At 55.2% G+C, this 13617-nt stretch overlaps 1 protein-coding gene across 2 annotated transcripts in view; it reads right to left on the minus strand.

Moving 5' to 3' along the window:
* LOC144821588 (uncharacterized) overlaps positions 1 to 8876 on the minus strand; it is a 669657-nt gene extending 660781 nt beyond the window's left edge. The window contains exons 1-2 of one of the 2 annotated variants that reach the window (XM_078678797.1): positions 8638 to 8876; positions 8374 to 8533 (exon numbers count right to left, since the gene is read on the minus strand). In XM_078678797.1, coding sequence (XP_078534923.1) covers positions 8374 to 8459 — 86 coding nt within the window. In that variant the 5' untranslated portion in view covers positions 8460 to 8533; positions 8638 to 8876. Of the gene's footprint in view, positions 1 to 8373; positions 8560 to 8637 lie in introns of those variants that run through there. The other variant, XM_078678798.1, reaches the window with a different exon arrangement.
* Positions 8877 to 13617: the final 4741 nt, after the last annotated feature.

Raw genomic sequence — 13617 nt, forward strand, 5'->3', positions numbered from 1 at the left:
CGGGCACCCTAGTCAGCTGATGACCATACTGAGGTTGGTTATTAATATAGGGCGGAATAAAGGGAGGCCTATAAAGTTGTGGTCTGTTTAAATATTTAGAGTTGGTAATTTTTGCCCTGGGATAAAAGTATGTTAAAGCCCGTGGGATAACACAGGTTTCCCCACTCCCAGGTGGCCAGTTTAGGATGTAATCAACTGCCCGAGGGTCTCTAAAGTTGACCACCAATAGGTCCCCCTCAATATCTTTAGTTCTACTCCCCAGCCAATTGGTCCGTCTAACATGAACTATGTCCCCATCTATATTAGGTGCTATCGGCCTGTGCAACCGCAACCAATGGATAATTTTATTTTTAAGGTCGACAAATCCCTCCTTCTTATTTTCAGTTAGCTGCGGGACCCCAGTTAGGATCACCACATAGGGCACAGCTTCAGGGGGGATCTCTATTGGTGGAACCCTTTTCTGAGGCATTCTGCTTTTCCCATCATCCCCCTGTGCACTCTGATTGCTACTCGTCGGGGCCTTTAGAGATGGGTTGGAGGGGTCTGCTCCCAACCCTGTAGCTGGGGCTTTAGGTTGTTTAGGCTGCGGTGTATTATGGGTTGGGGGCACAGCTCCCCCCGGCAGCTGGCAATTTTGCTTAGCCGGAGCAGGGACAGGAGGCATTCTAGATTTACTTTGAAGTCCGGTAGAAGGGGGTTTGGGATGTACCGCCACACTTCCTTTATTTTTGGTATGAGTAGACATACTAGTTATGGCGGCTTCCAATATGGTTAGTCTAATTTCCACCTTTTTAATTGACTCATTAATGGGTAGAAGGAGAGATCTTAGCAAGAATTCCAGATTCCCTGATACTGAAGAAGGAAGTGCAGGTGAAGTGATAGGTGGGGCGACTCTAGTGTTCTTATCGAGAGCCTCAACTTGTATGGTTACTGAAGATGGACTATGACCCGGTGAATCAACTACCTGTGGAGTATGTTCCTGGCCTATTACTATAGGAGTCTCAGTTGTAACCGGGATTATTATCCCTTTACCAAAATCAGTGTGCGATGTTTTTGCTTTACCTGCTACCACCCTTTGCTTCCTTCTTTTTTTACTAGGGGGCGGGCGGTGGATCTGGGCTGCAGGAAAAATATTAACTTCCTGCTTCCTAGCTTTGACTTTATCGGCCATACAACTACCACTAGGGGTGGGTGAAACAGTTATAACATTATTATTATCTGCAGGCAGACAAGGAGTAGCTACAAAGTCACGAAACAATAGTGGGACTCCATCTTGACTTACATTATCCTCACTTAGGCCAGTCATATCACCTTCACGATTTAATTCAAGTAGGCTATCGGTGAGGGGTCTGTGTTTCATATTTTCAACAGAGCGACGCCGCTCTGCCCTACGCTCCGCTAGGGTGGAATCCTTTTCTCCCTCGCTCCTCTTGGGAAAATAGTTCTCCAGGGATCCATTGCGTAACCTTGATTTTTTCCCCGGGGTTTCTTCCTCTGTTGCCTTATCCATTATATAATGAACAATGTCCTCCGGAGTGCAAGCGAAAGAGAGCAGGCCCAGCCCGGCCTCCTCCGGCCCCGGACGGCCACAGACGGTCCCGCCCTTGTCCCGGGCTTCTCCCGGTCGCTCCCGCGCGCTCCCGCGCAGCGGGGGTTCGGCCCACCTTTAGGTGTTGTAGCTATGTGATAGGCGGGGGGGCGTGGCCAGCGGGGAGAGCAGCCCAGGTGTTGCTAATTGGGCGTGCAGGGGCTCCTGGTCGCTGGAGTCCCCTGCTAGCTCGCAGCCCCGCTGGTTCTCTTACCTACCCCCGCACTCCTCCTTGGCTCCTTCTGGTCAATCCTTTGGTGGACGACGCGCTGCGGGACCCGCGGAGCGGGTCCGGCGAGTCGTGGGTGTAAAAGCAGGTCCGCTGGGCAGCTGGTGTAACGCGTTCCTCCTTCAAACAGCAAGGTGCGTGGAAAGTGTCCCACAAACACAGGGACAACAGCAGCTTTAGGCTCCGTTGGCGGGGGGGCGTGGCCAGCGGGGAGAGCAGCCCAGGTGTTGCTAATTGGGCGTGCAGGGGCTCCTGGTCGCTGGAGTCCCCTGCTAGCTCGCAGCCCCGCTGGTTCTCTTACCTACCCCCGCACTCCTCCTTGGCTCCTTCTGGTCAATCCTTTGGTGGACGACGCGCTGCGGGACCCGCGGAGCGGGTCCGGCGAGTCGTGGGGGTAAAAGCAGGTCCGCTGGGCAGCTGGTGTAACGCGCTCCTCCTTCAAACAGCAAGGTGCGTGGAAAGTGTCCCACAAACACAGGGACAACAGCAGCTTTAGGCTCCGTTGGCGGGGGGGCGTGGCCAGCGGGGAGAGCAGCCCAGGTGTTGCTAATTGGGCGTGCAGGGGCTCCTGGTCGCTGGAGTCCCCTGCTAGCTCGCAGCCCCGCTGGTTCTCTTACCTACCCCCGCACTCCTCCTTGGCTCCTTCTGGTCAATCCTTTGGTGGACGACGCGCTGCGGGACCCGCGGAGCGGGTCCGGCGAGTCGTGGGGGTAAAAGCAGGTCCGCTGGGCAGCTGGTGTAACGCGCTCCTCCTTCAAACAGCAAGGTGCGTGGAAAGTGTCCCACAAACACAGGGACAACAGCAGCTTTAGGCTCCGTTGGCGGGGGGGCGTGGCCAGCGGGGAGAGCAGCCCAGGTGTTGCTAATTGGGCGTGCAGGGGCTCCTGGTCGCTGGAGTCCCCTGCTAGCTCGCAGCCCCGCTGGTTCTCTTACCTACCCCCGCACTCCTCCTTGGCTCCTTCTGGTCAATCCTTTGGTGGACGACGCGCTGCGGGACCCGCGGAGCGGGTCCGGCGAGTCGTGGGGGTAAAAGCAGGTCCGCTGGGCAGCTGGTGTAACGCGCTCCTCCTTCAAACAGCAAGGTGCGTGGAAATAGTGACAACTTACCAGGGGTCCCGCCGCCAGGCACCTCCAGGCGCTATAGGCACCTCCAGGCGCTATATCCAATGTGATAAGTACCAGGGATCCCGCCGCCAGGCTCCTCCAGGCGCTATATCCACTGGTGACTAGTGCCAGGGGTCCCGACGCCGGGCTACCCCAGGCGCTATATCTAGTGGCATCAGCGCTTGGAGAGTGCCCCCCGAAGAAAGGGCATGTGAACCCCAATGGACCCTTTCTGTAGAGAGAGACGTTTTCTGAGCCAGGGCACCGCATCGTGCCACGTCCTGCCACATACTAACACATCTTGCCACATACTGCCACATCTTACCACATACTGCCACATCTTACCACATACTTTTTAAATAAATAAATAAATAAATCTTACCACATACTGCCACATACCGCCACATCTTGCCACATCTTACCACATACTGCCACATCTTACCACATACTTTTGAAATAAATAAATCTTACCACATACTGCCACATCTTGCCACATCTTACTGGATACTGCCACATCTTACCACATACTGCCACATCTTACCACACACTGCCACATCTTACCACATACTGCCACATCTTACCACATACTTTTGAAATAAATAAATCTTACCACATACTGCCACATACTGCCACATCTTGCCACATCTTACTGGATACTGCCACATCTTACCACATACTGCCACATCTTACCACACACTGCCACATCTTACCACATACTGCCACATCTTGCCACATCTTACCACATACTGCCATATCTTGCCACATCTTACCACATACTGTCACATCTTGCCACATCTTACCACATACTGCCACATCTTACCGCATACTGCCACATCTTGCCTAATCTTACCACATACTGCCACATCTTACCACATACTGCCACATGTTGACACATCTTACTAGATACTGCCACATCTTACCACATACTGCCACATCTTACCACACACTGCCACATCTTACCACATACTGCCACATTTTACCACATACTGCCACATCTTACTACATACTGCCACATCTTACCACACACTGCCACATCTTACCACACACTACCATATCTTGCCACATACTGTCACATCTTACCACATCTTACTACATACTGCCACATCTTACCACACACTGCCACATCTTGCCACATCTTACCACATACTGTCACATCTTACCACATCTTACCACACACTGTCACATCTTACCACATCTTACCACACACTGCCACATCTTACCACACACTGCCACATCTTACCACACACTGCCACATCTTGCCACATCTTACCACATACTGCCACATCTTACTACACACTGCCACATCTTACCACACACTGCCACATCTTACCACACATTGCCACATCTTACCACACACTGCCACATCTTACCACATACTGCCACATTTTACCACACACTGCCATATCTTGCCACATCTTACCACACACTGCCACATCTTGCCACATCTTACCACATACTGCCACATCTTACCACACACTGCCACATCTTGCCACATCTTACCACACACTGCCACATCTTACCACACACTGCCACATACTGCCACATCTTACCACATACTGCCACATACGGCCACATCTTACCACATACTGCCACATCTTACCACAAGTTACCACATACTGCCACATACTGCCACATCTTACCACATACTGCCACATCTTACCACATCTTACCACTTCTTACCACATACTGCCACATACTGCCACATCTTACCACACACTGCCACATGTTACCACATCTTACCACATACTGCCACATCTTACCACATACTGCCACATCTTACCACATACTGCCACATCTTACCACATACTGCCACATCATGCCACATCTTACCACATACTGCCACATCTTACCACATACTGCCACATCTTACCACATACTGCCACATCTTACCACATACTGCCACATCTTACCACACACTGCCACATCTTGCCACATCTTACCACATACTGTCACATCTTGCCACATCTTACTACACACTGCCACATCTTACCACACACTGCCATATCTTGCCACATACTGCCACATCTTACCACACACTGCCACATCTTACCACACACTGCCACATCTTACCACACACTGCCACATCTTGGCACATCTTACTACATACTGTCACATCTTACCACATCTTTCTACACACTGCCACATCTTACCACACACTGCCACATCTTACCACACTCTGCCATATCTTGCCACGTGTTACCACATACTGCCACATCTTACCACACACTGCCACATCTTACCACACACTGCCACATCTTACCACATACTGCCACATCTTACCACACACTGCCACATCTTACCACACACTGCCACATCTTGCCACATCTTACCACACACTGCCACATCTTGCCACATCTTACCACATACTGCCACATCTTACCACACACTGCCACATCTTGCCATATCTTACCACATACGGCCACATCTTACCACATCTTACCACATACTGCCACAAGTTACCACACACTGCCATATCTTGCCACATCTTACCACACACTGCCACATACTGCCACATCTTACCACATACTGCCACATCTTACCATACACTGCCACATCTTACCACATACTGCCACATCTTACCACATACTGCCACATCTTACCATACACTGCCACATCTTACCACATACTGCCACATCTTACCACATCTTACCACATACTGCTACATCTTACCACATACTGCCACATCTTACCACATCTTACCACATACTGCCACATCTTACCACATCTTACCACATACTGCTACATCTTACTACACACTGCCACATCTTACCACACACTGCCATATCTTGCCACATACTGCCACATCTTACCACACACTGCCACATCTTACCACACACTGCCACATCTTACCACACACTGCCACATCTTGGCACATCTTACTACATACTGTCACATCTTACCACATCTTTCTACACACTGCCACATCTTACCACACACTGCCACATCTTACCACACTCTGCCGTATCTTGCCACGTGTTACCACATACTGCCACATCTTACCACACACTGCCACATCTTACCACACACTGCCACATCTTACCACATACTGCCACATCTTACCACACACTGCCACATCTTACCACACACTGCCACATCTTGCCACATCTTACCACACACTGCCACATCTTGCCACATCTTACCACATACTGCCACATCTTACCACACACTGCCACATCTTGCCATATCTTACCACATACGGCCACATCTTACCACATCTTACCACATACTGCCACAAGTTACCACACACTGCCATATCTTGCCACATCTTACCACACACTGCCACATACTGCCACATCTTACCACATACTGCCACATCTTACCATACACTGCCACATCTTACCACATACTGCCACATCTTACCACATACTGCCACATCTTACCATACACTGCCACATCTTACCACATACTGCCACATCTTACCACATACTGCCACATCTTACCATACACTGCCACATCTTACCACATACTGCCACATCTTACCACATACTGCTACATCTTACCACATACTGCCACATCTTACCACATACTGCTACATCTTACCACATACTGCCACATATTACCATACACTGCCACATCTTGCCACATACTGCCACATCTTACCACATCTTACCACACACTGCCACATCTTGCCACATCTTACCACATACTGCCACATCTTACCACATACTTTTTAAATAAATAAATAAATAAATCTTACCACATACTGCCACATACCGCCACATCTTGCCACATCTTACCACATACTGCCACATCTTACCATACACTGCCACATCTTACCACATACTGCCACATCTTACCACATACTTCCACATCTTACCATACACTGCCACATCTTACCACATACTGCCACATCTTACCACATACTGCTACATCTAACCACATACTGCCACATCTTACCATACACTGCCACATCTTACCACATACTGCCACATCTTACCACATACTGCTACATCTTACCACATACTGCCACATCTTACCACATACTGCTACATCTTACCACATACTGCCACATCTTACCACATACTGCTACATCTTACCACATACTGCTACATCTTACCACATACTGCCACATCTTACCACATACTGCTACATCTTACCACATACTGCCACATATTACCATACACTGCCACATCTTGCCACATACTGCCACATCTTACCACATCTTACCACACACTGCCACATCTTGCCACATCTTACCACATACTGCCACATCTTACCACATACTTTTTAAATAAATAAATAAATAAATCTTACCACATACTGCCACATACCGCCACATCTTGCCACATCTTACCACATACTGCCACATCTTACCATACACTGCCACATCTTACCACATACTGCCACATCTTACCACATACTTCCACATCTTACCATACACTGCCACATCTTACCACATACTGCCACATCTTACCACATACTGCTACATCTAACCACATACTGCCACATCTTACCATACACTGCCACATCTTACCACATACTGCCACATCTTACCACATACTGCTACATCTTACCACATACTGCCACATCTTACCACATACTGCTACATCTTACCACATACTGCCACATCTTACCACATACTGCTACATCTTACCACATACTGCCACATCTTACCACATACTGCCACATCTTGCCACATATTGCTACATCTTACCACATACTGCCACATCTTACCATACACTGCCACATCTTGCCACATACTGCCACATCTTACCACACACTGCCACATCTTGCCACATCTTACCACATACTGCCACATCTTACCACATACTTTTTAAATAAATAAATAAATAAATCTTACCACATACTGCCACATACCGCCACATCTTGCCACATCTTACCACATACTGCCACATCTTACCATACACTGCCACATCTTACCACATACTGCCACATCTTACTACATACTGCCACATCTTACCATACACTGCCACATCTTACCACATACTGCCACATCTTACCACATACTGCTACATCTTACCACATACTGCCACATCTTACCATACACTGCCACATCTTACCACATACTGCCACATCTTACCACATACTGCTACATCTTACCACATACTGCCACATCTTACCACATACTGCTACATCTTACCACATACTGCCACATCTTACCACATACTGCTACATCTTACCACATACTGCCACATCTTACCATACACTGCCACATCTTACCATACACTGCCACATCTTGCCACATCTTACCACATACTGCCACATCTTACCACATCTTACCACACACTGCCACATCTTGCCACATCTTACCACATACTGCCACATCTTACCACATACTGCCACATCTTACCACTACATACTGCCACATCTTACCACATAAATAGACACTGTGCTTCGTCCACAGTCCTCTACTGCATCAGAGCGGAGTCTTTTCCCCCCAGTCAGCAGGCTGCACCCCCAGACCCTCACCTCCCCCCCCCCGGCCCCTTACCAGTTGGTGGAGCACCTCCCGCTCAGGATGTCCTCCTTGGCCGTCAGCAGGGACAGGCTGTGGGTGTCCAGGTTGACGGAGCCCATGGTGGCCCCGGGTCCGGAGAGGCCGATCTCTGCGCCCCCACTCGGGTCCGACGATGCCCTCCGCTCGGTCCACTCTTTACTCTCTTCTCCTCACCCCTTTCTCCACCTCGCTCTCTTCTCCTCCTCTCTCTCCACTCCTCTGTCCACCTCGCTCTCTCCTCTCCTCCTCACGGTCCACTCTCCCCTTTCTTCTCTCTCTCTTCTCCCCTCCTCTCCTCTCTCCCCCCTCGTCCACTCCTCCTCGGCGCCCCCCAGGCTCCTCTGGCCCCTTCTTCTCCCCCTCCTGCCCCTCCAGCCGCTTCTCACGCCCCCGGGCACGCACGGGCTGGCAGCGGGCGAGGCTGGCACTGGGCACCGGGCACCGCTCACTGGGCTCCGGGGGAAAACTTCTGGAGTGAAAAGAAACTCAGCCTTGGCTCCTCCCAGCCCTCGGCACCCTCCCCTGACCGGAGCCAGAAACAAACCGACGGGGAGGGGAGGAGGGAGCTGTGGAGACTGAAGGGGGAGAGCAGGAGGGAGCTGTGGAGACTGAAGGGGGAGAGCAGGAGGGAGCTGTGGAGACTGAAGGAGGAGGAGGGAGCTGTGGAGACTGTAGGGGGAGAGGAGGGGGGCAGGAGGGAGCTGTGGATACTGGAGGGGGAGAGGAGGAGGGCAGGAGGGAGCTGTGGAGACTGGAGGGGGAGAGGAGAGCAGAGGGAGCTGTGGTGCCCGGTGGAGGAGGGAGCTGTGGAGACTGGAGGGGGAGAGGAGGAGGGAGCTGTGGAGACTGAAGGAGGAGGAGGGAGCTGTGGAGACTGAAGGGGGAGAGCAGGAGGGAGCTGTGGAGACTGAAGGAGGAGGAGGGAGCTGTGGAGACTGTAGGGGGAGAGGAGGGGGGCAGGAGGGAGCTGTGGATACTGGAGGGGGAGAGGAGGAGGGCAGGAGGGAGCTGTGGAGACTGGAGGGGGAGAGGAGAGCAGAGGGAGCTGTGGTGCCCGGTGGAGGAGGGAGCTGTGGAGACTGGAGGGGGAGAGGAGGAGGGCAGGAGGGAGCTGTGGAGACTGGAGGGGGAGAGGAGGAGGGCAAGAGGGAGCTGTGGAGACTGGAGGGGGAGAGGAGGAGGGAGCTGTGGAGACTGGAGGGGGAGAGGAGAGTAGAGGGAGCTGTGGAGACTGGAGGGGGAGAGGAGGGGGGCAGGAGGGAGCTGTGGAGACTGGAGGGGGAGAGGAGGAGGGCAGGAGGGAGCTGTGGAGACTGGAGGGGGAGAGGAGAGCAGAGGGAGCTGTGGTGACCGGAGGAGGAGGGAGCTGTGGAGACTGGAGGGGGAGAGGAGGAGGTCAGGAGGTCAGGAGGTCTGTGGAGACTGGAGGGGGAGAGGAGAGCAGAGGGAGCTGTGGTGACCGGAGGAGGAGGGAGCTGTGGAGACTGGAGGGGGAGAGGAGGAGGGAGCTGTGGAGACTGGAGGGGGAGAGGAGGAGGGCAGGAGGGAGCTGTGGAGACTGGAGGGGGAGAGGAGGAGGGCAGGAGGGAGCTGTGGAGACTGGAGGGGGAGAGGAGAGCAGAGGGAGCTGTGGTGCCCGGTGGAGGAGGGAGCTGTGGAGACTGGAGGGGGAGAGGAGGAGGGCAGGAGGGAGCTGTGGAGACTGGAGGGGGAGAGGAGGAGGGCAGGAGGGAGCTGTGGAGACTAGAGGGGGAGAGGAGGAGGGCAGGAGGGAGCTGTGGAGACCAGAGGAGGAGGGAGCTGTGGAGACCGGAGGAGGAGGGAGCTGTGGAGACCGGAGGAGGAGGGAACTGTGGAGACTGGAGAGGGAGAGGAGAGTAGAGGGAGCTGTGGAGACTGTAGGGGGAGAGGAGGGGGGCAGGAGGGAGCTGTGGATACTGGAGGGGGAGAGGAGGAGGGAGCTGTGGAGACTGGAGGGGGAGAGGAGAGCAGAGGGAGCTGTGGTGCCCGGTGGAGGAGGGAGCTGTGGAGACTGGAGGGGGAGAGGAGAGCAGAGGGAGCTGTGGTGACCGGAGGAGGAGGGAGCTGTGGAGACTGGAGGGGGAGAGGAGGAGGGCAAGAGGGAGCTGTGGAGACTGGAGGGGGAGAGGAGGAGGGAGCTGTGGAGACTGGAGGGGGAGAGGAGAGTAGAGGGAGCTGTGGAGACTGGAGGGGGAGAGGAGGGGGGCAGGAGGGAGCTGTGGAGACTGGAGGGGGAGAGGAGGAGGGCAGGAGGGAGCTGTGGAGACTGGAGGGGGAGAGGAGAGCAGAGGGAGCTGTGGTGCCCGGTGGAGGAGGGAGCTGTGGAGACTGGAGGGGGAGAGGAGGAGGGCAGGAGGGAGCTGTGGAGACTGGAGGGGGAGAGGAGGAGGGCAAGAGGGAGCTGTGGAGACTGGAGGGGGAGAGGAGGAGGGAGCTGTGGAGACTGGAGGGGGAGAGGAGAGTAGAGGGAGCTGTGGAGACTGGAGGGGGAGAGGAGGGGGGCAGGAGGGAGCTGTGGAGACTGGAGGGGGAGAGGAGGAGGGCAGGAGGGAGCTGTGGAGACTGGAGGGGGAGAGGAGAGCAGAGGGAGCTGTGGTGACCGGAGGAGGAGGGAGCTGTGGAGACTGGAGGGGGAGAGGAGGAGGTCAGGAGGTCAGGAGGTCTGTGGAGACTGGAGGGGGAGAGGAGAGCAGAGGGAGCTGTGGTGACCGGAGGAGGAGGGAGCTGTGGAGACTGGAGGGGGAGAGGAGGAGGGAGCTGTGGAGACTGGAGGGGGAGAGGAGGAGGGCAGGAGGGAGCTGTGGAGACTGGAGGGGGAGAGGAGGAGGGCAGGAGGGAGCTGTGGAGACTGGAGGGGGAGAGGAGAGCAGAGGGAGCTGTGGTGCCCGGTGGAGGAGGGAGCTGTGGAGACTGGAGGGGGAGAGGAGGAGGGCAGGAGGGAGCTGTGGAGACTGGAGGGGGAGAGGAGGAGGGCAGGAGGGAGCTGTGGAGACTGGAGGGGGAGAGGAGGAGGGCAGGAGGGAGCTGTGGAGACCAGAGGAGGAGGGAGCTGTGGAGACCGGAGGAGGAGGGAACTGTGGAGACTGGAGAGGGAGAGGAGAGTAGAGGGAGCTGTGGAGACTGTAGGGGGAGAGGAGGGGGGCAGGAGGGAGCTGTGGATACTGGAGGGGGAGAGGAGGAGGGAGCTGTGGAGACTGGAGGGGGAGAGGAGAGCAGAGGGAGCTGTGGTGCCCGGTGGAGGAGGGAGCTGTGGAGACTGGAGGGGGAGAGGAGGAGGGCAGGAGGGAGCTGTGGAGACTGGAGGGGGAGAGGAGGAGGGCAAGAGGGAGCTGTGGAGACTGGAGGGGGAGAGGAGGAGGGAGCTGTGGAGACTGGAGGGGGAGAGGAGAGTAGAGGGAGCTGTGGAGACTGGAGGGGGAGAGGAGGGGGGCAGGAGGGAGCTGTGGAGACTGGAGGGGGAGAGGAGGAGGGCAGGAGGGAGCTGTGGAGACTGGAGGGGGAGAGGAGAGCAGAGGGAGCTGTGGTGACCGGAGGAGGAGGGAGCTGTGGAGACTGGAGGGGGAGAGGAGGAGGTCAGGAGGTCAGGAGGTCTGTGGAGACTGGAGGGGGAGAGGAGAGCAGAGGGAGCTGTGGTGACCGGAGGAGGAGGGAGCTGTGGAGACTGGAGGGGGAGAGGAGGAGGGAGCTGTGGAGACTGGAGGGGGAGAGTAGAGCAGAGGGAGCTGTGGTGACCGGAGGAGGAGGGAGCTGTGGAGACTGGAGGGGGAGAGGAGAGCAGAGGGAGCTGTGGTGACCGGAGGAGGAGGGAGCTGTGGAGACTGGAGGGGGAGAGGAGGAGGGAGCTGCGGAGACTGGAGGGGGAGAGGAGAGCAGAGGGAGCTGTGGTGACCGGAGGAGGAGGGAGCTGTGGAGACTGGAGGGGGAGAGGAGAGCAGAGGGAGCTGTGGAGACTGGAGGGGGAGAGGCGGAGGGCAGGAGGGAGCTGTGGAGACTGGAGGGGGAGAGGAGGAGGGCAGGAGGGAGCCGTGGAGACTGGAGGGGGAGAGTAGGAGGGAGCTGTGGATACTGGAGGGGGAGAGGAGGAGGGCAGGAGGGAGCTGTGGAGACTGGAGGGGGAGAGGAGGAGGGCAGGAGGGAGCTGTGGAGACTGGAGGGGGAGAGGAGGAGGGCAGGAGGGAGCTGTGGAGACTGGAGGGGGAGAGGAGGAGGGCAGGAGGGAGCTGTGGAGACCAGAGGAGGAGGGAGCTGTGGAGGTTGGAGGGGGGGAGGAGGAGGGAGCTGTGGAGGTTGGAGGGGGGGAGGAGGAGGGAGCTGTGGAGACTGGAGGGGGGGGAGAGCAGAGGGCAGGAGGGAGCTGTGGAGACTGGAGGGGAGAGGTTGTTTGAGAGGAAGGAAGAGCTGCAGAGTGGAGGGGGGTTTTAAGTGAGAGGAGTGGGCGCTGCTGGGGGGGTTGCTGCAGGAATGAGCAGGGGGTCTCTTCAGGGGGGAGCTGGGGTGAGGGGGGGCAGGGGGTTGTAGGAAGGAGTAAGGGTGAAGGGAAGGGAAGGGAAGCCTCAGAGACGTCGGAGAGGAGGGAGGGACTGGAGTAGACGAGTGAGGTTATGGAAGGCGAGGGGGGTAATGGAGAGGGGGGAGGGGTGATGGAGGGAATCTGTTAGTGTGTAATGTTTCTCATTATGTTTCATTTATGTTCCTAATGTGAAGCGCTCTGACGCCTTCGGGTAAAGTCCGCGCTATAGAAAAATGCATAAATAAATAAATAAATAAGGGACAGCAAGTTTATGAAACAAGAGGGGGCGCTCGGTAGCAAGGGGGAGGGGCAGGGGGCTTCAGTGAATGAAAGGGGGCGGGGGGAAAGAGTGAGGGTTTCAGTGAATGGGGGGGGGGCGAGTTTTAGGAAGGGGGGCGGATGATTCAGGGAAGTCAGTTTATGTGAGGGATTATAGAGCTGTTGAGGCGGAGTGGTGGACAGACCAGGGTGGACGGAGGGCCAGGGGTTTATGGAGTGGGGGGGGGGTGCTAATGAGGGGGGTCGGACTGGCCTCTCGGGCAGTCCCCTGCTTGGCTGCTGTGGGTTGTTTTATGCTCGGCGGGGGCGGTGTTTCCCCACAGCCCCGATTTACAAAGGGGCCAGTTTTTGGGTCTGGCTGCGCAGCGCGGCTGGCATCAGACCTCATGTCATGTGACCGCCTCTGAGCAGTGATAAAGAGACTGGGC

This window comes from Lissotriton helveticus, chromosome 2_2 (assembly GCF_964261635.1).
Source record: "Lissotriton helveticus chromosome 2_2, aLisHel1.1, whole genome shotgun sequence".
Lineage (NCBI taxonomy): Eukaryota > Metazoa > Chordata > Amphibia > Caudata > Salamandridae > Lissotriton > Lissotriton helveticus.